This window comes from Corvus kubaryi, unplaced genomic scaffold (genome assembly GCF_017639235.1).
Source record: "Corvus kubaryi isolate FWS band 111438036 unplaced genomic scaffold, C.kubaryi_AGA036_p1.0 37398, whole genome shotgun sequence".
NCBI lineage: Eukaryota > Metazoa > Chordata > Aves > Passeriformes > Corvidae > Corvus > Corvus kubaryi.
Genome location: NW_024581137.1, coordinates 12,474,526 through 12,499,826, shown reverse-complemented (window position 1 = coordinate 12,499,826; position 25,301 = coordinate 12,474,526). Strand labels below are relative to the sequence as shown.

Here is a 25,301-nt window from a genome sequence, read left to right as displayed (position 1 = left end):
TCCAACTTGTGTTTTCTGGTTGAGGTTGCAGTGATAAGCATAATGTTAACATGGTGCTCCTATGTGTTAAGTGTTGCGTTATTTAAACAAAAATTCTTTCCTTTGAAACTGAGAGCATATTACTAAGATGACAAGACATTCATAACATAATACACCTGATTCAAGAATTCACTTACTTCTTCCTCACAATCATATATTGCATTTTTTACTTTGTATTTTTTCATTACTAAATTTTATCACATTAATATCAAACAGATGACAAAAATTATTTGTGTTTCAGAGCAGTTCAAAGAGAAGGACAGCATAATATCCCTGGAGCTGAAAATTTACAGTGTCTGGCCATGTACAGAGTAATAGTCACCTCCTCATCAAATGATGAACATTTTTACTAACGCACATCTTTGAGCCTTAACTTTTGAATGTTTCTTCATTCCACCAGTCTTTTCACATATTCCTGCACTGATATTTTGAATAAAAAGGAAGCCAGAAAGAGGTGTGTGATCTCGGTTTAATCATCTGCAGCCCTTCTGTGCATTTTTTAGTTGAAAGTTCAGCTTCAGTCGTATCTGCTGTGGTAACTGTATTGAATTTCAGTTTAACAGACATAAGAGAACCGTAACATCTACCAGAAACATGAGAACAATTTCTATCTTTCTCTTTTTTATTTAACCACATAAGTACACGTCAACAGTTGGCATAAACTTCATAAAAATACAGTACCTTTTTGTGCCGAAACACTAGTCACAATGTTTATATAAAGATTTTTTTCCTGCTTCCTTGAATTCAATTAACATTTTAAAAAGTGACTTCCCAAAAGCCCTTTTTTTGTGAGTTTCCTTATAGAAATGTTTCCAAAATCTATTCTGTAAAAGTTAAAAAGCTAATGCATTTTCAGCCATTCTCCCTCACCCTCTCAATAAAACAGATTTTAAAAAAATAAGACGTTTTAGAATACTGATCAGTTGTTATACTACTACTTTATCACAGGTTCCCATTTAATTGACACTGTTACAGGCGTGATGGATGGTGTTCCTACAACATCCAGGATCACCAGATGTTATTAGGGCTAAAAAGACCCATCATACCAATAGACTGATGTGAACAAAAAAACTGAGCTGAAACAAATCCAAACCATGAATGATACACGGCGAAACATCAGACCTTAGAAGTGTTATGCTGTGGAATCACAATTACTGTGACAGCTCCCAACAGCAATAAACATACAAAAATCCTACCAAGTCAGTTAAATAACTAAAAGGTGTCCTTGCACTGGGTATCTCGCAAAGTGAGTTCTCTAATATCTAATTATAATACTGGTGTGACATCAAGATGACAGAAAAAGAGCAGAACCAGTCCAATAACGCTGGAGCAATTATACCCACACAACTGACTACACCCATATCACAACTGGGATAAATTCCACTTTTCTTTAATGCTGATGATGAACTCCAGGCAGGATCTAATATATGGGGAAAGGAAAAAGGGCATTAAATTTTGAAAGTAATTTCTTATCAAGTTAGGCGCTGAAGGTCTAGTTAAGGCAGTGAAGGATTTATTTTAGTATCTTTCTAAGGCTATGACAGATTTTTCCTGAATAAAGCATTTTTCCTTAAGAATTTCATGTATATTATGCCAGCTTATTCTGAATGCATAAGAATGCTAAAAACCCTTGGACACTGAGAAGCTAAACTATTGCTTACTGCAAATATTACCCTTATTAGTCTTCTTTTTTAATATCAATAGGATTCCAATAACATGCACCAAAAAAATGAAGCTTCAAGTCCGCCTACGAACTTTTCCATAGCTACTTTTAGCTCTTTTTGGATCAGTGTTAAATAAAATGTGCAAACATATAATCATTTGCATAGCAAATCTCAAGGGACTGACCCTGAAATAGAAATCCAAACTGTTAGGTTTAAGATATTTCTATAATCAGAATTCACTTAAAATGGTAAAAAATAAAATACACATTTTTCCATTTTAAGTCTAGTAAAAAAGGTATTTCTGATTTAGAATTCTTACAGTTACTAGTTTAAAGATTCGAAAGACTGATGCTTCATTGCATTGAAATGTTATTCCTTCGGAATTTTCAAGACTCTGTAATTGCTGTTTTCAAATACTGTGATGAAATATGGCCTGGAATCCTTGCTCATAAGGGTACATAAAGGAATTTTTCCTCTATTAGCAGGATCTTCGACGTCCCAAATTTCAGGCATACTGCAGCCAGGCCTAAAAAAGAGGAATATGAAAAGAGAAATGAAAAAATGCCATAAAACCCCCATGAAGCTTGCCTCATAGTGCTCCATGAATACTTGATTGTGCCATCTGTATTTTTTTAAGTTTGTCTTTATACTAGAAAAATTATCAGATTACAAAATCAATAAATATAGTAGTAATTTAAAAATAGTATTGAGAATGTGTAAAATGCATCTGGCTTTTGTAGTTATGTAATTAATAAAGAATTAATTTGGAGGAGGAAGCACATAAAACAACTCAAATTATACAATACATTATACATTATCAGGGACCCTTAAATCTTCTTATAAAATGGAGGGTGGTATACACATTCCTAACATTTCTAAAGAAAACTCAGGAAATAAAACACCTTAAAGTAGTAACTCCTTGCTTTTTATAAAAGATCATAGCCAACATAAATTCCCTGTACAGCTATCTTTCAAAGGTAGATTTACTGAGAATTTTCCAATTTTAACAAAGATAATAGCAAAGAAATTGAACAGATGCATTTAATTTTATTCTAAATGAAAAGAAAATAGAATCAAAAATCCAAACTAATTGTGTTCTGGAGGCCAGAAAGAGAAATCAAGGGGAAAGGAGGGGGAAGAAAAAGCATAGGTCTTTCTGAGGAACAGCTTAAATGTGACAAAATTTTTAGTGACTATTAGTGGTCGTAATATTTTGGTGCTCCAATTAGCTTTTACTCTGCACCTTTTATTCATACTAGGCTTTCATTACACACACACATCTGTTCTTGTCATCAGAGAATAATGACTTCTTTCCTTTGTAAATCTCCTCAGTGTTTTACAGTGAAGTTTAAAAATACATACAACACAGCTTTCCAGGTGCACACAAAGAACAAAAAGATGTTTATGAGGGTAAAGTCAATTACACCAATTACTATCTAGAGATGCTGGACAGAAATGTATGTTGACACTTTTAATAAATAAAGCACGAATCAACACTTTCAACCTACCACTTGATATGAATCTTAGACTACATATTTGAGGGGTGTATTATTCTTATGAGAAAGAAGGAGATTACTCACTTTTTTCTGCTTACACACAATGACTCTTCAAGAATGTAGTAATTCACTCCTAGTTTTATCAAATCCCTTTTTACTTGGTTTGCAGGTTTTCGACTGTACATGGAATACACTACTTTAGTTCTGGCCCTTCAAAAAGAAGAATCTAAGTTAGCTGTAATATAGGATGAAAATGTAAGCTTTAACCTTAGACTGGAGAGGAAGGCTTTTTTATTTCACAAGGTAACTATGCTAAAGCAAAGTTTACATTAATAGTGCCATTTGCTAAAGTGTGATTATGTCTTCACAAATATGATTCCAAGAAGAACATATACAGCCCTTTGGTTTTTCTGTAGCAGGAGACAACTAACAAGATCCATGATTACTGTGAACTGAAAGTGTAAAGATATCAAAGCAATGCATTCACCATGTAATACTCAAGGCTAGAAATGACCTTGCCTGGACTGGAGATGATCAGAAGGAATCAATCCTCTGCCAAGTCTCCACAAAAGATCACCCTCATTGTGTCACTATGGTCGCACTGCCCTTGCTGGGACATTTTGAAATGCGGAGCACAAGACCTGGAGTCTGCCTACCGTGATCAAGCAAAATCAGCCCTTGGACACCATGATCCTTTTTTGGAACCAGATGACCTTTAGGGTCCCTCCAACCCAGGCCAGTCCCTATCACATCCAGTAATGTCCTCCTCTGAATGTGTAAAGCATGACACTGTTAAGTCCCATTCAGTTTCTGATACTTGATACAGGTATTGCCTGCACCTTATTTACCCCACACATGCCCTGTCCTGTGTCTTTTTAACTAGGATAGAATATTTCAGTTCAAAGGAACCTACAGCGATCATCCAAGTCCCTCTGTCTGACCAATTCAGGGCTGACCAAAAGTTAAAGCCAGTTAATGCCAGGCAGAGAAATAAGTACATAAAGCATATAAAATGAATCCCTGCCCTTTCTCTTTTATCCCTTATCCCTACCTTGCTGTTTTCTTGTTGTGTTGGAGTTTTTTTAAGCAGTTTCACCAAATTAACAAAAAAATGATTAATTATTAAATTTAGTAAAAGAAATTCATGACCTTTTCAGATAAATCAATTTCCATTTAGGCAAATGTCCTGATTTTGAAAATAACAAGAGTACAAATCTCAGTAACTCCATTACAAAATTTCAGCTTCAATAATTAACCGATTATCACAAAAAAAACACAGCCAATCACAGAAAGCTAACAAAAATAAATAAACTGGATATCTTGGGAAAAAGAAAAAATCATATCTCTCTACAATGTCAGAAGTAACTAGAATGAAGAAAGGATATAATTGTACAGATTAAATCCAATTCCTTAATTTAATCCTGATTTTTTTGTACTTAAGTTTGAAACCATATCTGTCCCTGGAGTATATACTTTCTGATGAACACAAGTCCTCAAGAAATAATGCATCAGTTTTCAATCTGACTGAAACAACAAATCCACTTCTATGAGGTTTTAACAAATTTTACAACATAACCTGATGCCATTCCTACTGTGTATTACAAACATTATGAGAATGAATAGCAGATACCAATAAAACATCAACTGCAAAACTTACCTTAATCCTGCATCTTCATAGTGAGGATGATTTACAATAGGACGAAGTGTAGACAATTTAACACTTGCCATTGTAGGCATTGCTCCTGCAAAAACTGCATCTGAAACACACAATCAAAGGCATTTTTGAAATGAGGAATTGAACAGTTAGAGAAGCAATTCAAATACTTGAACAGTAATCCTGTAGAAAAACCATGAAGAGGGTAGGGTACTCCTTTTTAAAAGGCTGTACATGGGCATCAACAGGAAATGCAGAAAAATCAGTTTTTTAGTTTGGGTTTTTTTAACCTTGAACTCAATATAAGCCACTAGATAACGAAGCATCTAAGAATGGAGATTTAATGCATCTTATTTTTCCTGAGTGGGTAGAACAACATATTCATTATAACAACACACTTTATTTTTTTCACTTCTTTCACCAGTGTTAAATGGGCAATAAAATCTCAGTCCACCACGTCTTTGACATATTTTCCTTCTAACAAGGCAACTACTTTGTTTCCAACCAGTTTTCTGACATGTTTTAGGAAAAGGAAGGGTGCAACCACAACACACACACATTTTTAATTCTCTTCTAGCAAAATGGTGATCATGGACCCACATACAGGACCAGTGTCATTTAAGTAAAAATTTGTTTTAATTGGACTTGGCAAAGATGCTTTTGTTGCAAATACTACCCCAGTGGTTAGAACCTCCAGATTAGTAGCCTGGAGCAAGCTTTTGGTGCTTCTTTTTCATTGGAGATAGCTTTTATGTGGACAAGTAGACATAACAAAGCCACAGACAGTAGCAACACCTCTGCGGTCATTCATGACAGGTTCCATGGCTCTATCTCACAGTAAATGGGGACATCCTATATTATTAAATAGTTTACCTTGTCTGGTATTGACTTTTATCCATTCTAAAAGTTCTTCCTGTGGCAAATTGCTAAATTCTCCCATGATGTTCCACTGAGTTCGAAGGTTTGCAGATCCCTCTATTGTCATCAATGCTAAAATAGCAAAGACCAATGTTTTGGGCTGGATTTTATAGAAGAGCCATCCAAACAACTGAAATGCAAGAATCAATTAATTCCTAGACAACAGTTCTGTAATGTTGTATGCAGAACAACTCATTTTTATTTCTCTACAAGGAACCTAACATATATTACACTATGAAACATCTCTGCTATTGCTTCTCCACAAAGTTTCAGATTATAATTAATAGTATTATAATTCAGAATATAGTAATATAATATTATATACAATACATATTATATTTCAGAATATAATTCCTAAGAATTATTCACGTTCAACAAATATTGCACATTACATTTGCAATTCTAAATGAATTTAAAAAAAAAAATTAAAATCACATTAATGTGAACTTTTAAAGTTGTAGCTCAAATGTCAAAATCTGCAAGTAAAGATGATTCAGCAAAGCTAACTGGACTTTTACAGTATTGTATCTCCAATTTACATTTAGAGTTTTTATCAGTAGTATATAGATTAGAGATTGTACTGCAAACTTCTGAAACATATCAGAAAAACAGACTTGGGGATAACAAGTTTAACGCTGCTTTAAATCCTACCCTTTCCTTTCTTGAACTGGGGCTTGCATTGTTTCCTAAAGACAATTTGCTGGAGGCTTTAAGCAAATATTCATAAAAATATGAAATAGGTATTTAAAAGAAGTAGTACTAAATTTGCTGTGTTGAAGCTTAGTTTGAGCAGGAACACTTTATCTCATCCATATTTGACCTAACCTTAAATAAGAAAGTATAAATTACATGTTTTTCCAAGCTATTTTTAATGAGAAGGCTTCACACATCAGAAATATCAAACCCGCACTAATTGGATACACTTCATTCATAGTACCATTACCTGTTGTTTTTTTTTAATTAAAGCATGAGACAATAAAATAAAGTCTCTCAACAGAAGCTCCCACTAGGCTGACTACACCAATTAGGTAGTGTGTGTTATCTTTCTTATAAACTAACCACAAACTACCTCAGATTATTAAAATTCTCCAGCCACCTCTCCAAAAATTCAGCATACTCTACTCTCATCCTTAAAGACTCACTAAACACTCTAAGAAGAACAGCAGTACTATCCAGCGCAAGTTAATGTACCAAATAGGCCGGACCACTGTGTGGATCTGGAAGGATGAAGTGAAATGAATTAATTTGTAGGCTGTGCTACATAAGCAAACCTCCTTTTTACCAACAGTTGCAAAAATGTCACTTCATGGACATGTTAGAACTTTGACAGTTCCACAGCTTTTCAAATCAATTACAGTACTGTCACACTTTTATAAAACCTCATTGATGTTCAAAGCCTCTGAATTTAGCACTATTTTGTTTACATAAGGAGCCTAGAATGGTTGAATATATATAATTCAAAAGAAGAATCTTTCATGGGGTGCTGTTCCTTATGTGTATTTTTTTTAATCAATTCAAGGTTTTTTGGTTGTTCTGCTTTTTTTTTTCAAAATGAATACTTTAAGTCTTTCTCCAGCTATTTCATTTTGTTTTCAAAATGTTCATTTAGGGTAATATAATTTCTCCTATAAAAAAGAGGAAATGTGTGGATGTAAATGGTTAAAAGTCTGAACAGAAACAACAGCAAAATTAGGGCCTAACTTGAAGCACAAGTAGTAAATTAGATGAGAAAACTGAACTGAGCCCTAATTTAATAACTCCTATTTGTTCAACTTAAGAGAAGTAAAGGTTCTAATCACATGTTTCTAAAATGCAGTTGTACAGAAGAAGGGAGTTACTCCCTTTGCAAAGATGCGCTACTTTATATTTTTATTTTATTAAAAATCCTTTCTTGAAAATGTGTTATAAAGTGAATTACTTTCCAATGAAAAATCAACATTAGGTCACTTCTTTTCACCAGAAAGCATTCCAGACAATGAAAATATTCTTTATTAAAAAAAGAACATTATCATTTTTATTGCCCATCAGCTGCCAGAAGCTGCTGGTAATGGGAAAATAGGAAGTGCAGGGATTCACGCAGTGGGCTGAAAGAACACAACATACAAAATTTCTTGTCCATATGCAAATAATAATTTTTAGCCTCAAAATAAATTAGATATGCTAACATAATACTGCAGACAAACTTTCATGGTCTGCTAGATGAAAGCATAGTGTTGGCCTCAATCACAGTAAGATAACTGCCTATGTTAAATTTGCTTAAATTCTTCTTGCGTCTATAAAACCAAATTGTCACTTATTAACTTATACTTCATTCAAACATCTAAAACTTTATCCAATGATAAATGTACTGAGTGTTAATCTATCATTTGGTCACAAGTCCCATCTTCCCCTTCTTAACTTCCTCCATCCAAGAAATTCTGGATCAGTACTGCACATACAGTCAGATTTTTCAGCCTCAAAAAACTACTTCTGCTCAGCAGCCAGTAGGATAGAAAAAGCTCATTTAAAACCACTTGATAATTTCCTGGCCCTACAAAAACAAACCAACCAAAACAAGAACAAAAAAAAGTTTTATTATTGCTTGCTTAAGTCTTAGAAGCAATCTGCTCAGTGGTGGCTCAATAGCCTTAAGGGCCAGTGTTTCTCTATCATGCTGAAGCCAGTCCTGTACTACTTGGAGGATTACCAGCCTCTCCCTACTAAAGAAAGCACACATCAATCAGACCAAAAAAGAATCCAGCTTGTCTTCTGTGGGTATCAATCAGCACCAACCCAGGGAATACATTGAACAGGCAAAAGAACCTCCACTAACAACAGGACAAGGAAATAGATTTTATTTTCACTTAGACTGTTCACCTAAAGTTGGGTTCACCTGAACACTTCTCCTAAGGCCCAAGCCAGGGCCAGGATATTCCCAGGCTGTATTATATAGGGCTGCTGGTCATTTATCCCCTTCTGCACAAAACAAATGTTTGAACTACAGCAATCTAAAAGCCCTTCCCTAGCACTCATGACCTATTTCCTTCAAGCCAACTATGCCTCCATGATGCTGCAATGAAGGAAGCAAAAGTCACTGGACCAAAGTCACAGGGTCCAGCAGGGGTAGCTCCCAGAACAGCTTATCATGTTCAACTGCAGCTCCCTGAGCAGCTTACTCTCACTCTACAATAGGAAACAGCAGAACAACCAAAGGGCCAAAACGCAGTTGGAAGCAGCAGAAAATAAAATATCGACAAAATACGCTGAACCTGTCCTCCCTTCCAAAATTTACAAACTAATGACGGGGCATCCTCTAAGATCCAACACACAACAATTATGAAAAGCATCAGCATTCATTAACTGGCCTGATGACCTCAGCTGCAGTTCTAAACACCCACAACAATCCAGGAAGAATTACTGAAATGCTATTACTCAGGTGCTTAAAAAAAAAAAAAAATCAGTACAGATTTTACAGTGGCACAAAATATATAAATACTTCTATTTCTGAACTTCACTACAGAACTTTACTACTACTACTACCACCACCATCACCACAACCAACAGGGCAGAAAAGCCCATAAAGAAGCACACAGTTAAAAAAAGAACTAAGAGTAAATCAACTTTGGACATAATTAATTTAAATCGTAATTGTTATCTAGAAATTGCACATTAAAAGAATATTTTATCATTTTGTTTTTCTGACTTTTCAAAAGCAGCTTCATTTCAAGTTACTCAGAAACACCTTATGAAAGGTCACTAAGAAAAATAACCAGTGCAACTGTTATTGCTTAAACAACCAGACCACCTAAGAGGATGTCAGTATTTCAAGAACAGCTAAGAGCTGGAAAACTGAACACCTGTGAATCTTCCAGAATAGCAAGCATGTAGAGGAAATTCCTAAGTCCCAGTACTCAATTACAAGGTGTCTAGAGAAAGAGGTTTCGCCAATTTCTTAGCATTTTATATTGTAACTGTACAGATTCATTTGATGTTGGCAAACACTCAGCACTTTCACCTAGGCCAAATAAATCAGGCATCAAGAAATGGATGAGCACAAACATTTAACCAGCCTGATACTGTGTAACCTGTCCAGTGTTATGAAGAACTGCCCTTCCCTAAAGATCATTCAGGAAGCAACTTAGTTTTCTGGAAAACAATCCTTTGTTCAGCTGGCTTAACATGAGACAGCTTTCTCCTCTTTGCATAATTCTGTCTCATTCACTGATCTTCCAGTTGTTTGACACATCAAACAGCTGCTTCACAGACAGGAACTGCCTTCACCACACCACCCTAGCTCACCTTTAGACACTTTCTACAAAATCACAGTGCAGTGCAGGGTGACAGGGACCTCTGAAGATTCAGCCCTGATGCTTGAGCAGGGTCACCCAGAGCCAAGTGCCCAGGTCCACATCAAGACAGCTTCTGAATACCTCCAAGGACAGAGACTCCACCACCTCCCTGGGCAACCTGTGCCAGTGCTTATCACCCTCACAGTGAAGAAGTTTCCAGATGTTCAGAGGGAACTGCCTGTGTTTCAGCCTGTGCCCATCACCTCTGGTCCTGTCACTGGGCACCACGTGAAAGACTCTGCCATTCCTCCCAGTTCTGTACCATCAGCAAACCTGCTGAGGCTACGCTCTGCCCCATCATTCAGTCCATTAACAAAGCCACTGAACAGTCTCGGACACAGCACTGACCCCTCAGGTTACTGGCCTTCAACCAGATTTTGTACCACTGATCATCCCTCTCTAGCCCAGCTGTTCAGTTTCCAATCTACCTCCCTGCCTGATTCCCAGACAAAGGACTACTTACCCTACTTTTGCTGCATGTTCAAAGCTTTTAAAACAGCTATTTAAATACAGATTTAATCACATTCACTTCTCAAAAACACAGATAAAGAAACATGCAAAGCCTATTCTAAGACCTTTTATATCTGGAGGACATCTAGTAACATTTAATGTTATAGATGATTTCAAAGTAGAAAGATGAAATCTGAGCTAGGCATATGACTTTTGATTTTTAAGACTGAAATGCTTTCAACATGAAAGACTTCAAATGAGACTTCTGGAAAGAATTAATAGACAAAAAATATGCAAGGCAATAAGCTCTGAAGAGCTGTGAAAACACAGTGTAAACAAAATCCAACGCTGGATAAAATTAATAGTCAATAAAAACTTGCAGTGGCATAGAGGTGTGCAAACACAGTAAAACCTAGTATATGTCTCCCTGTGCTCAAGCTCAATACACAGCATGTTGACTTCTATCATAATGCAGTTGGACAAGCTGCATAAAACAACACTTTTGCTTTATTTGGGAAAAGAGGAGAATGGAACCATTTTTTGTCAGGCCATATAATCTGGTTTATTTTTATCAGGTACTCTCAGATTCAGCAATTACACACAGAGAAATCTGCTTTAGGACAAGTATCTGTGTAATACTGTAAGTATTGAGATATGTACAGGATGAAAGAGACCTTACCTGTTTTGAACACACCAAGGAAGCCATAATACACAGATGTGGTGTTAAAAACAGTTTTAGTCTCATGATTAAAATCGCTAGGACACTGTACGCCAACAGCTGCAATGCATGGAATACCAGCTGAAAAGAAAAAAGAAACCACAAGACACAGAAGCGTATTTGCATACTTTTCATTTCTGCCTTAAACATACAACCTCATTTTCAGTATGGCTTAAATGATGAGCTTGTCTGAAAGAGTCCAAGTCAAAGTAAAGATATTCATATTTTCAATGGTGATACTGACTTTCTGTTATCTTTCATCTGAAGTGCATGTAATATGCTAAGGAATGGAGTAACAGCAAGGATAAACATTAACAATAAAAAAAAAAGGAGCTAGAGAAATGGCTATCTATTTAAAAAATCCTTAGACATTAGCAGGCAATTATATATGTAAAATTTCTTGTATAACTTCTCTATAGATGTTGAGAGACCCTGCTTTTTAGTGCCCAAAATACCCAAGTATGGAATAAAAGAAGCAAATAAGATCACCCTTGATAATCGCACAATCAGAGGCAGCTTGCTTTAGTATTCTAAAAAGCAGAGATGTCACTCACTACTCCTAACATTAATCTACGTTACTTGTCAAAGTGCGGTGCTAAATCAGAGGCAGTTTTGCAATCAGTGCTTTTATCTGATTGATTATCATAGAATCATTTAGGTCTGAAAAAACCTCTATGATCAAGTCCACTCATTAATCTAACACTGCTACATCTACATGTACTTAAATGCCTCCAGGGATGGTGATTTAATGCCTTCCCTGGGCAGCTGGTCCCACTGCCTGACAACACTTTTGGGTGTTTTTCCTAATATCCAATCTAAACCTCCCCTAAGGCAACTTGAGGTTAAACCATGACAGACATCTACCAACTCTCTGGGCCACCTGATCCCAGTTTCACCACTCTCACTGTAGAAAGATTTCTTCCTTACAGCTAGTCTAAATCTACCCAACAGGCCCTGCTAAAAAGTTGTCCTTGTCTTTCTTATAGATCCACTTTAAGCAATGAAAGGCCCCAATAAGGTCTCCCTGCAGCCTTCTCTTCTCCAGGCTGAACAGCCCCAACTCTCTGCCTGTCTTCATAGGAGAGGTGCTCTATCCCTCTGTTTTTGTGGGCCTCCTCTGTACCTGCTCTAACAGGTCCGTGTTCTTCCTGTGCCGAGGGCTTCAGAGCAGGACACACTACATTGCTTTGCACAATTTTACTAAAAAGAACCATGTGTACTGTTATATTCATTATGGCATATCTCCAAACAGAATTTGAACATTATATGTCATGTGAAACCCTAGTAAAGGAACCAATCTCCTTCTCAGTCTCCATGTGGAAAATGGAAGGTCCAGCCTAATTTCAGTGTCTTTTTGAAGAGCTACAGTAAAAGCCCAAGATTCCTCTCTTGCGCAGTCATCCCCATTAGCTAGTATATTCCTTTGTTCAACATTCCAGTTATTCTGGTGACATACCAGACCCAACTGAGATGAGGGAATTAATAATGCAAATACTTAGCTTCAAATAAACCACGTGTATCAGCATTAGCCCACTGCAACCTGCATTTCAATATGGAGTATTTGCATTAACAAGAATAAAATTGTGCAGAAGAAGAATCTTACCTCACCATGGTTAAAACGTTCTTCTCTGAAAAAAATAACCCAAAACCCACCATTATTTATGTACTACAGAAGCACTGGTTTTATTTTAAAAGCATCTCTAATGGCATTATACAATGCAACTAATCCAGTAAGCATGAGTCAAGTGTCAGGAATTTTTTCACTCTCTATGCAAGCTTTGAAATAAATTGCAAATCAGTAACTATCTTCCTCAATCCCTGTATCTATTTGGAAAACTTGAGTACTGATTTTAGCAGGTTTTTTTAATTACTTCCATGAGATGAAACTCAGGTATCTTTATAACCTGGAAGAAAATAATGAGGAAAAAAGAACTTGCTTTCACTATTTATAGCAAAAAAGCAAAAAGGCACATAAATAAATACTGGTTTAGGAACAGAGCAGCAAATAAATCATTAAATACAAAGTCAAGGCATAAATGGGTTGTCTAAAACAGGTTTAGCAGCTACCCTTAGTTTTATTTCTAACATAAAAATACCATTTATAGCACATCCATTCAGTTACTGAACTGCACATAACCAACCTTTCAAAAAGGACCAACTTATTGTAGAATTCTGAATTATGTAGCATATAGCAAATCAAATGAACTTCCAGCAGAAAATTCTGTTTTACATTAAAAAAGAAGACTATACTTACTTTTCATATCGGCCTGTGTGAGACAAGGACCACAGAATGTATTTAATTGCCTGAAGAAAACAAGAGACAACAAAAAGTATGAACAAACTTTCAAAAACATTTTGAAACATTTTCAACATTTGCTAAATTAGACTACACCTGGGTAATCTCTTTTTGAGATAATGCAAAGACAAAAGACATGAAATGTTTTAGCTAAAACTTCTTTTAGAGGATGTTTAATTAGCTAGGCAGTTAGCAGTTATCCCATCTGTTCTTGTGCAAACTGTAAGTTGTTTTTATACAAATTATACATAATCAAATTTACAAAAACAGTTATAAACTCCAGATTTAGTATTCATCAGCTAAATAAGAGAAATTTTTTTTGGCACTTAACATCAAAGCAAGTTTTATCACTGACTCAGGGCTGGACCTTTGCAAAAATCTTTGTAAAAAGAATACAGAATTTTAAATACATGTTTTTGAAAACCTGTATTTTGTCTAATCTGTATTGGGTTTATGTACCAAGGTTTCAGTAGCAGGGGCAATGCAGGGGTGGCTTCTGTGGGAACAGACTCGGGCCTGGCCCCATGTCAGAGAGAGCCAGTTCCAGACATCTTCAAACAAGATGTAACACTGGCCAAAGCTGAACTCATCAGCAACACAGGCGAGGCCTCTATTGATAACATGTTTACAAAAAGGTAACTCTGCAGCAGTTTAAGAGAGAGCAGCGAGAAAAATGGGAATGAAACAAACCTGAAGTCACCCAGGTCAGTGAAGAAGAGGGAAGAGGTGCTCCACGATAACCATGAGACTGCAGCTTTTGGAGAATACCACTGTGATGTAAGGGGTTTTTTTCCCCTGGAGCCCCGTGAAGGATTACGGTGGACCAGATAAGATATTCACCTGCAGCCTGTGAAGGACCCTATGCCAGAGCAGGTGCACATGCCTTGAAGGATGCTGCAACCCACAGAGAGCCCGCAAAGAAAAAAGCTCCTGGCAGGAACTGCAGCTTATGGACAAGAGCCCACAAAGGAGCACATTTTCTGGCAGGAGCTGTGGAGGACCATTGCTGGAGCAGTCTGTTTCTGAAGAACTGTACTCCATGGAAAGGACCTATCCTGACCCAGTTCTTGAACTGCAGCCTATGGAAGGGACCCATTGAGCCTAGGGATGAGGGGAAGATGGTTTTAGTTTTGAGTTTGCTTCTTGAAGTCCTTCTCTATTTTTAATTTACAAAAAATTAAATTGAACTTCCTCAATTCAAGTCTGTTTTGCTCATGACAGTGAACCAGAGAGTGAGCCCCCTGTACTTATCTTAACCTATGAGATTTTTCTACTCTTCTTTCCCCATCATACTGAGGGTAGGGAATGGGAGCATGGCTTGGCAGGCACCTGGCAGTCAGCAAAGGTTGACCCACCACACCAATTTCTTCCCATCTCAAATAAATAAATAAATAAATAAATAAATAGCAATCCCTTCAAAAAAACTGCAATGTGAATTCAAGGTAAAGGTGACTCACTAAATCAATCACTTACCCTTTTGATGATTACCCCAAAAACCACCAGAACAACTGGTAATAGCAGAGTCTTTGTGTATCTTACTGGAGTCTAAAATGGAAATCAACTTCATTAATTGCTTTCCTTCATCTATAATTATTCCAACCACCATTTTAAAGAAAATAATATAAGGAGCTCTTCCTGAAGTAAAATGTAAATGTAAACTCCACCCAGCGATCATACTAAAGACATAATACTAGGGTCATCAGTAAATTATTTCCAGTTTTTTGGCAAGCCATCCAAAGATGAGAAATAGATTGTATCTCACCTGAATGTGAGTACTATGGGATGACTAACCTATAAACATTCTAAATGCATATCTAGATACTGATAAACTAAAACAAGTCTATTAATGCCACATTATGAAGCTTCAATGCTGTTCAGTAGTCTAAACCTACTACATAAGGCCTTTGCAGCTCTCAGTACATTTTCCATATGCTCATAACCAGGGTACTGAGAGGCCCATAAAATCTTGTTTGCAGAACTGTAACCTTCCATTTATTCCTGAGGAAGCACTTCTTTCATTCAATCAAGCACATTTCTTAGATCCAAAATCAAAACACTGCTTTGGTTTAAGTTCATTTAAATGCAATAAGCCCAGTTAAATTTAGCTTTAGTTCATTAATTTCTCTTTTCAAAAGTATGCACTTGAACTTACAATGGCAGAAGGAGGTGTGGTTCTCAAATGTTTTAAGTTACAAATGAAGATAAAGCAAGAAGTTCCCTCTTCCACGATCACATATTTTGACCAAATTACCTCTTTTTCCATGAAGTCAAACTCAGCAGCACAGGTATACATTAATGTATCAAAGTCCTTGTAGCCAATAAACTTAGATTTCAATATATTTCCTATATGAGCCTGGTAGGATATACAGGAAAGAAATACCAAACTGTAGTAAGCAAAAACTGTCCTGTTTTCCACAACAAAATAGTATAAATATGAGAAATTAAATTGTATGAGAAATATTTTTAATTAGAGCAGAAGTTCATATCACTTACAATATTGTTACAGGAACACCAAAAATCTACTTCCTGTATATTAAATAATATCTTTGAGTCTAACACAGATTAGACAATGTTAAATAAAAAGCAGAAAACAGCAGAAAAAAGGGTGTTACCACTGTGATTTGATTCAACATGAGAATAATTTTGCATGGTCATATTTTAAGATGTGAGCTTCCTATCTTTTACCCCTTGATACACACCTGCAGACAGGTTTTTAACAATATAATAAAGGGGCTGAATGAAGTACAGCAAATGCTGTACTTGTTACAGCAAGCATTTCAAAACTGTCCTACAAATTAGCTTCAGAGAAGAGTGAACTGACAAACTGAGTAAATAAAGAAAATGTGTAGGTAGAAGATCCCCAAGACAAACAAAGCCCTATAAATCTACATTTTAAAACACACACAGAGCATTCGCTAAGACAAAAGTAAAGATATTTGTGTTATCACGAATTTTGGTAATAACATCTCAAAGTGGTAATACATAATGAAAGAAAAAGCAAATATACAAGCTCTCTCCCACTTCTGCAAAACAAATACTGGAAATTCAGGAAAGTGTATCAGTAAGATATCAAAATCAAATATGAAGAGTTATATAATTTTTGAAAGACACCAACCGGATACTCTGATAAGAGAACTTACATCATCAGCTATTCCAAACACAAGAGAAGTCAGGTATTTCAAGGTGACTGTCCCAAATAACCAGGCACATCCTTCAATGACCTTGAAAAATACATTTAGAATGAAATGAATATGTCTTCAACTTCTACAAATTTTTTTAAAAGGCTTCTTAAATTTAGCTACTACTTACAAACTCTCCTATGTTACAGCTGAAATAATTTGGTGCAACTGATTTACACTACAGCTGTACCACTGCATACAATATTGTAGCAGAGGGGGTACCAAAGTTAACTTTAAACAGGGGCAGCCTCACTGTCAGTTCCATCTGTTCTGCACAGATATAGGGATTGTTTTTGGACAAGAGCTGCTCTACATTATCAGGTTGTGCTACCCTGGTAATTCAAATCTTCAGAGGAATTTGCTGATTTATAGCACCGTCTCAAGATAATCTGAGATTAAAACTTGATGGAAATATAAAGAAAGTATATACAGTTACTACTTTTAGTTACGTATCAAGTTTATTCCTGTACCAGGAAGGTTAAATTCTTGGCAGTGTAGCTTAATCTAGCTAATTCTTTATAAAACTGGATCAGCTGAATAGGACAACCTGTCTCAGTATCTTTTATTTGGGACTCACAGCAGATGCTTTCAGAGAGAATGCAACAAAATACAAACTGATCTTTGCCCTAATGTAACCAGGGTTTTTATGTGACGATGGGCTACATTCAGTCATGTCATTTAATGGCTGCTAAGAAACCTAAATACCTAGGAGGTATCCTAATCCTTTACTGAATGCCTCTGGTTTTTTTGCTTCCACAGTAACTTTTTTATCCCTTACAAGCTTACTGCTGCTAGCGTAAGGGGCACTAAAAAAACTGTAATTATATCCTACTTTTATCCACTGGCTTTGTAATATTTCCCTTTATTTTACAAGATGTAGAATTCTACCATATTTTAAAATCTCAGCTATTTGGTAAATCTACATTAATAATTATCTTCATACTCTACTTAATGGTAGTAGATTTTGGGGGGGAGGCATTCTAGCTTTCGAATTGATTTTTTTAAAAATAACACACATTGAGACTACATGCAGTATTTACAATGTTACGTATGAATTTACAAAATTTAAAAAAAAAAAATCTGCTTTCTCTACAGGTCCTTCTCCATGATTGCCATCATGTATTTTCCTTTTAGGTACCTCCTCAGTAGTGAATTGATGTGTTCAGAGAACTTTCCTTAAGAATAATGAGATTTCTCTGCTGAATGGTAAGACCTTATTTAGGATCAATTATTTTATATATGCTTTTAGGGTTGTGGCGGTCTTTTGAAAATTTACCATTTAATCCCACCCTTTGTTTCTGACCTTCTAACATTCACACCTTATCTCATGGAGTTTAATTTTTTTTATAGTTCCAGTTAGATAGCTTCTCCACAGAGTTCCTGAAATTTATGTACATTACATTCACCCACACGTCCTTATCTACATCCTTCAGAGAAGTCAAACACTTTTTTGAGGCATGACTTCCTTCCACAGAGGCTGCATTGGATGTCTCCCATTATGTAGCACATACATACAGCTTAACAAATTCCTCATTGTACATGTTTTTATTCTTTTGCAAAAACCAGATTTATTAGTCTGCTGTTCCACAAATGCCTTGGATCTCTATTTCAGAAAACTGATGTGAGATTTGCCTACACTCTGATTTTCCCTGGTACCACAGCCAGGCACGTATACATGCACTGCAGTTTGCTATAAATATTTTAATTCTTTCCTATTCTAATGCCTTTATAATAACTGTATGAATTTCATCCAGTTCTGCTAACAGCTTACCCTTCATTTAGTAAGAATGCCTGTTTTAAGTCAGGCATAGTCTTGGTATGCTCCCATGTAATACGTTTTTACATATTAACATTATGTCTTAAGCAGCAAGTCGCTTCTCATATTTTCTACAGTGTTGTTTTTTATTTGTAATAGTTTTGGGAGTGTTCTCCCTGTATGGACATGACTTCTACTACCCTCAAAACTCACCCACACACCCTACAGTGTTTTACTCCGACTTGCTTCCCTATGGAATTTTAAGCTGTTTGCTGTTGTCATAAAAATATCCTTAAAAAATTATATAGGACACATTTTAGTGAATATACTAATGCAGTATCAATCTCCATTTCTGCAAGCACTGTTAGCCTTTTACCTACCTTTTCTAAATTGACCTTTACTTTAAAAGGATTTCCATACAGATCTTAGGTTTTGTAAACATGTAAAGTTGACAATTTAGAATTAAATGTGTTGCCATTTAAAGGCTATTTCAGCTTTCTGATATAAATGTATGTTTATGCCCTCTTTATTTCTTTAGGAATTTAAGGTTAATTGCTGAGAACATTGACAATTTATTAAAGACAGTAGTTCAGCTATATTCCTTGATTTTCAGTGATTAGAAACTAAACCAGAAGTTATTTCTGTACCTGACTGAAAAAAAAAAAGGTCATAGTTTTTCTCTGAAATTCAAAATATATGGAATTCCTTACCCATACATAGACTTCTCTTTTGCGCCTTTTCAACACTTTTGGACTCCATTCAAGAATTCCCTAATAAAAAAATGAATGCACATTTTCAGGTAATAACAACAAGCTATTCTACCATCCTGAATGAGAGGTTTTTCCTTTTGGTAAGTCTATTGCATCACACAGTTATTTATTAGAAAATCTTCCATAGCTAATACAACCTGAGATACAAACAAATATATACTAATATGATTTCACCCTGCACTGGCAAAACTTGCCAACATAAAATCTCTTCCTGCAGTTCGAGTACAATTAATGGAAGACTACTTTTCTCCTGAACAAGTAAGGGGATTCTGTATTATTCAGTTCTAAGCTTCTTTAAATCAAAGCCAATGAGAAACTGAATCCTGTCTGCTTCTGTGAATGACAAGAGACTAAAGCAATAAATAAATTACTGGCAGCATAATACAAACAATTTTCAAGTAAGGCAACAGAGCATGGAGGGTGGTAGGAGTCACTTCTTTCTGTTTCACAGTATGTTAATTTTATGACACAAGGAAGACCCATTTTAGGCTAATTTGACGAACAATGTAATTAAAAGCTTCCAGAAATCCAGTCCATATGAGAGACTGAGGCCAATATAAGCATCCAAATAACACACAAACAACAAATACTTTTTTCAAAGCAGAAAATAAGCAAGGAACTCAACAGGTTGAGAACTCAACTCAATTTGTACTTAATATATAATTTAAAAAGCTGCTACAAGAAAGTAGAAAGGATTTATAACAAGCAAACTATACTACAACAAATATGCACCCAAGGCAGTTTATTGTTAGCATAAATGAGAAATTACCACACTCCTGCAATGGACAAAAGATAAACAAACAAACAAAGAGACAAAAAGAATCAGAAATTAAGATGATTTACAGTAAGCTAAATAGGATCTGCTCACAACACCTTATCTCCTATTTCTTATGTACATAAATCCCTTATGAGGAACTATATGAAACTGAAAGAGGTTGTGGGTTTTTTTCCTATTTAAGGAAAAATTAAGATAATGAATGATGAGATGATGAATGTTCAGTGAATAATTTCACTTAAATCGCAGTATGATGCAGCAGTTTCAAACGCTCTTAAACGGCTACTACATATGGCTTAGTCATTTGTTCTGTACTAGAGGATTCACTACAATAAGAAGCGTTTAAATGAAGCTCCTCCTTGCTCATGTTCTTGTTTTACAGTTACTCTGGTCAAAATTACATACATGGTAAATTTTATATTTTTATAAAAAGAAGGGAGCTATAAAAGCAGAAGAGCTGAGTCTTAACTGAATTTCTCTTACCAAGAGGTTTTGGTGTAAATTCATGATTTCTTGAATTAGTATTTACCCTTTCACCGGATATCATGATGGTCTAATTCTGTTTCTCACATTAAAGGTTTCTCATCTGCCTGGTAATGCAGCAGTATTTTACATCAATACATATATAACAGCATTGCAGTCTTAACATGTCCTTTGATTCTTCTTAAGCAACTTACCGAGATAACTACTAAAGATGCAGCATAATATGATGTCAGTAACATTGAATTACCGAACATCAGAATAAAACACACCAGAAGAGATACCTGAAAGAAGAAAATAAAAATAATTCCATTTAAAATAGTAAAGGTAAGAATTACCTAATGTGTTAACAGCTTTAAATTTAAAAATACCTGCTTTACAGGCAAGTGCAAGACTGATACTCACACTTGCAAATTTGATCTAAAAACACTGATTGTAAGGACTTAATGGCAGCAGGTAGCCAAGTGTAGATCATTGTTTTAATTTATTTTTTTAAAGTACTTAAGAACAAATGCTGGTCATATGATAAATTTATGTGATACAATAGCTACATTTCTGAAGTTATTTCTAACATATTAATTTTTTTCCAAATTACTGTATGAGTTCTCCATCCTGTTTGTTACCTCTTAGATTTCAGGACAAACATAAAAATGTTGAATAGAATGTTTGATGTCTTCTTTCCTCCTAACTGACAAACATACACTTAAATACCATCATCATCAAAGTCAAGGAAGCAGAACTCTGACTATTTGATCATATGCACCTAATTATGTGAGTTGTAAAGTCAAAGACTGAAACTTTTATCCACCATCCTGATCTACTGGGCTCTCTTTTTTAACAAAACGCAATCTGAACTGCATTTTCCAACTTGGAGGGCAAAAAACAATAAGCAAGCTCTGTCTTCTTTTATACACAGGAATAAGGAAAAATAACATAGTAATTTACAGACTTTTCTACTCCCCTCTTCATATACTTAAGACTTTCATTTTCCACAGAAGGAGGAGGGTAGGGGGGAGACAAAAATTGAAAACACCACAAAACAGACTGGCAGTTTACCCAGACTCACTAAGCTGTCTCTGTAATATAACATGACTGTTTATCTATCTGAAAATAGGCTATTTATGGCACTTCAGTACCAAAATTATGATATAGCTATTGACATAAGCCAGAAAGCCTAAGTATGTCATCCTGCTTCTGTCAAAATCTACCGAGCAAATCTGCTTATTTTGTCCCTGGTTTATATGAGAAATGAGTTGCACAGAACTTACTACTGCCTTTAGTTTATCATTTACAGTATTTAAAAAAATGTTTTAAAACATATGAAATATAATTTAGTTTCTTTTCTGGGAAAATATTCTCTTTTTACCCACTGAGTTAGCATAGCACAATTTTAGCGAAAAAAAAAATTTTTAAACACAATCACATTTCTTAAAAAAACTTGTCTACATCTTCCTTTATATTTAAAACTGTAATCTCACTTCAAAGAGCAAAACTTGATCATTATCTCAACTTTAAAAATTAAAATCAGCTATTGTGCAGAAACTCACACATCTTATCATCAACTCCTTTCTTTCTTGGCTTTCTCACCCAGTTTTGAAAAAAAAAAGAAAAATTGGTCTTTGGCTTAATAGTTTATTTTCTTGTCCTCCTTTCTAGATATCTCTCCAAATAGTTAAACCATACTTTCCATGGTCAAGACCTCAGTAGTTTTCAAAACCCAATTTTAGTTCCAATCCAGACCCCTCCCTCCCTTACTACTGCATGTTTTCAACCTTTGTGCAACTAAGGAAAACACTTCAGGCAAATGGTCTCTTTTCATGCTTTGACTAGTCCGAGAGGATTTAAGGTTTTTTAAAAAAGCATTACCATATGAGCAGATAGTATCTTCTGTAATTTGCTGGAGTCAATATAACCCATAATACACACCGCAAATAACGAAGCTATCTAAAATCAAAAGTGAAAGAGAAGTTAAAACACTTTGCACTGGTACACTCTTTCATGCAAAAAAAGAGATTATTCAAACAATCATTAACTTTTATTGCTATTTTTTGCTAAGTACTTAGGCATCTCATAATAACTTCTTTCAAAAATCCTACTGTGGTGCTCTGAATAAGAATTATCAAACATAGTTGAATATTTAAGAAATAAGTATTCAATTTTATAAAAATGCAAGTCACCAAAATGCAGCACTAACACATTACCTTCCACCTTTAAATTTAAAACAAAATTTAAAAAAAAATCAAACACAAAAGATCCCAAACCAACCAAACAAAAAACCAAAACAAATAAACCAAACCAAACCAAAAAAAAAAACCCCAACAAACAAAAAAACCCAAACCAACCAAAACCAAAAAACCCAAAATGTATCAGTCAAAACCACAAAAGAATTACTCATTAATTTTAAGTTTTCAGCAAAGTATGGAAACATCCACAATTTGCTGCTGAGGAAAATAAGACTTGTTGACTTATTGATTAGACAGCCTGTTACAAGTCACATGGGAAATTAATGAAGTTATGAAGTGAACCCGTAATTTCAGATTTCAGGTTCAGCATCTTAAACAGGTTATAGTGACAATTTTCTTTCAATATTTTACAGAATTTATTGGTTTCCTCTTATGCAGTTAGAAAACTTGCATAGCACAGCTTATATTGATTGTTTAAAGCTATCAATTCAAACCAAGCAACATCTGCTTCAAGTAAGGCAAACAAGTGAAAAGGTCTGGAGACACAGATGAATTTCAGTCAACAGGCTACATACCAACCAATTGAAATTCAGTTCGTTTCAATCAAACACTAAGAAAGTTGCTGTATGACAGCATCCTACTGTTCCCATTAGCATTCACTAATTTCAATGGTTACTAAAGTTACCTCAACTACCCAAAATCTCAGATTACACCACTACTCACAGACTCATCAAAATTAAACATGAAATCATGCAAAATCATGCCAGATACTACATGCCATGCAAACACTGGTACATTTAAAACTTTAGAACAGCCTTAAGAGATTCAAGATCAATGCCTTTTTTAATTTTTGTACTCCAAAACACAAAGTTTTTTCTTGTCCTAATATACTGATCTCAGGCTGAAGGCTGCTTTTATGGGAAAAGTAAATTGTTTTAATCCTGGAGACAGAATGCTAAGTGGTGTAAACGGTCAACTTTTAAACTCAAGACTAGAAAAATAGTGATGTGATAAATGGTGAGAATCTTTCCTGAGAGCAAGAGTGAAATCTGGCTAAAAGGAAAGCGCTGGTATAGTTGTGAATTCGATGGCTGTCTATACAAAGCAGTCCATTTGTCCAGATTAGACAAAGAGGCTATTTACAGGTAAATATAGGCTTACCTGAGTTAGAAGAACAAACTGAGCAAACTGCCAGGGAAGCATGAAAAAGACATTAGAAACACACAGTGCAATCAAGCTTCCTGTATTAATACTCGGAATCCTTGGGAAAAAGAGACAGAATAGGCATCAGTAAGTACAATTACACAGGTATTTACATATAACTGAAAAGCACAATAGAAAATGCAATAAAAACAGTTACCTTGGAAAATAACTAGCAATATTGATCAACTACAAATAATACTGCTCAAGTAAATTTAATATCCTTTTTTTCTTGAGTTTCCATGACAACAGCTCTGATGCTTAATGTTTCTTAACTATTTGATGAGTCACTGATTACCAAACAAGTCTTCTCCTGGCAGTATGTAGTAGAGCAGGCCAAAGTGTGTCATTTGCAAGTGCTTCACCTTCTTGTGACAACTCTACAGTCAGGTCACAACCATTTCCATTTCAGCTGAAATCACAACTATTTGAGAATGGTCTGCATTTGAAAGTGATTTAACTCCTCTCCCTCACATTTCTTCCGTATTTACTTTCTGCAACTTTCTGCTAGCAATCCTGATTGATGTTTCAGGGAAGGAGACAATGACAAACTCATCTGTAACTGAAACCCCAGTCTATTCTCCATGTCCTGAAATAAGCGCTATTTAAAATATTTAATCCTGTGTTGCTTCAAGTTCAATTCAGAAACACATCACGTTTCAAATTTCACTAAATTCTAGAGAGCACATATGTTTTCCTCATACAGAAACCACGAATTAGTGACAAGCATGAAATATTTTTGCTTAAAACATCAATAACTACAAATTGGTATGACCTAATAAAGGAAAATTTGTGGTTATAAATACTAAATTCAGCTAAATCATAAATACATTGTAAATCTGATGCAATGGAGTTGGTGCAGAAACCCTAAAGTATGAATGGTCATGCTTATTTTCCAAGGCAGAGGCAAGACAGTAACGTAATCATGTTGCAAGCCAGAAACAATCATGGAAAAGCAGGGCTAATGAACTCAAGAGCATCCCTGCATTAATGTAATTAGACTGCTCTAAATCACTGAACTAGTTAAATAGACTAGTTAATGAGTCATAGAAAACTGCAAGAACACACTAGTTTATGGGTGCCTATAGCATCCTCTGTTGCAAAGCATAGCCTTACTCTACGTGCAGCCAACATACCACTCTCCAAGAGCGACAAAACCAATTGATGAAGTATCAGCTTGTTTCTCATGGGAAGGAAGGGACATCAACCAAAAATTCTGATTTTTACTTTAGATACATATTTGCCAACAATAATTCTGATTTTTATGTTAATCGTGTCTTCAAGTTGCAAAGTTTTTCCTTTTATTAAGTGAGTAATATGACTGCAGTTCTACTGGTGCAGCGTCTGCAATGTAACAGCCACAGGAAAGTTTCTCTGTCAATGATACCATTGTTA

General features: G+C 35.4%; 1 protein-coding gene across 1 annotated transcript in view; it reads right to left on the bottom strand.

Moving 5' to 3' along the window:
* Positions 1 to 643: 643 nt before the first annotated feature.
* The window catches only part of DPY19L1 (dpy-19 like C-mannosyltransferase 1), a 45,339-nt gene continuing 20,681 nt past the window's right edge, over positions 644 to 25,301 (bottom strand). Inside the window, exons 10-23 of the mRNA XM_042043443.1 lie at positions 23,868 to 23,967; positions 22,390 to 22,467; positions 20,721 to 20,807; positions 19,209 to 19,268; positions 16,704 to 16,784; positions 15,815 to 15,916; positions 15,037 to 15,108; positions 13,522 to 13,571; positions 12,871 to 12,895; positions 11,229 to 11,348; positions 5,727 to 5,901; positions 4,857 to 4,956; positions 3,284 to 3,409; positions 644 to 2,229 (exon numbers count right to left, since the gene is read on the bottom strand). Coding sequence (XP_041899377.1) covers positions 2,073 to 2,229; positions 3,284 to 3,409; positions 4,857 to 4,956; positions 5,727 to 5,901; positions 11,229 to 11,348; positions 12,871 to 12,895; positions 13,522 to 13,571; positions 15,037 to 15,108; positions 15,815 to 15,916; positions 16,704 to 16,784; positions 19,209 to 19,268; positions 20,721 to 20,807; positions 22,390 to 22,467; positions 23,868 to 23,967 — 1,333 coding nt within the window. The 3' untranslated portion in view covers positions 644 to 2,072. The remainder of the gene's footprint in view (positions 2,230 to 3,283; positions 3,410 to 4,856; positions 4,957 to 5,726; positions 5,902 to 11,228; positions 11,349 to 12,870; positions 12,896 to 13,521; positions 13,572 to 15,036; positions 15,109 to 15,814; positions 15,917 to 16,703; positions 16,785 to 19,208; positions 19,269 to 20,720; positions 20,808 to 22,389; positions 22,468 to 23,867; positions 23,968 to 25,301) is intronic.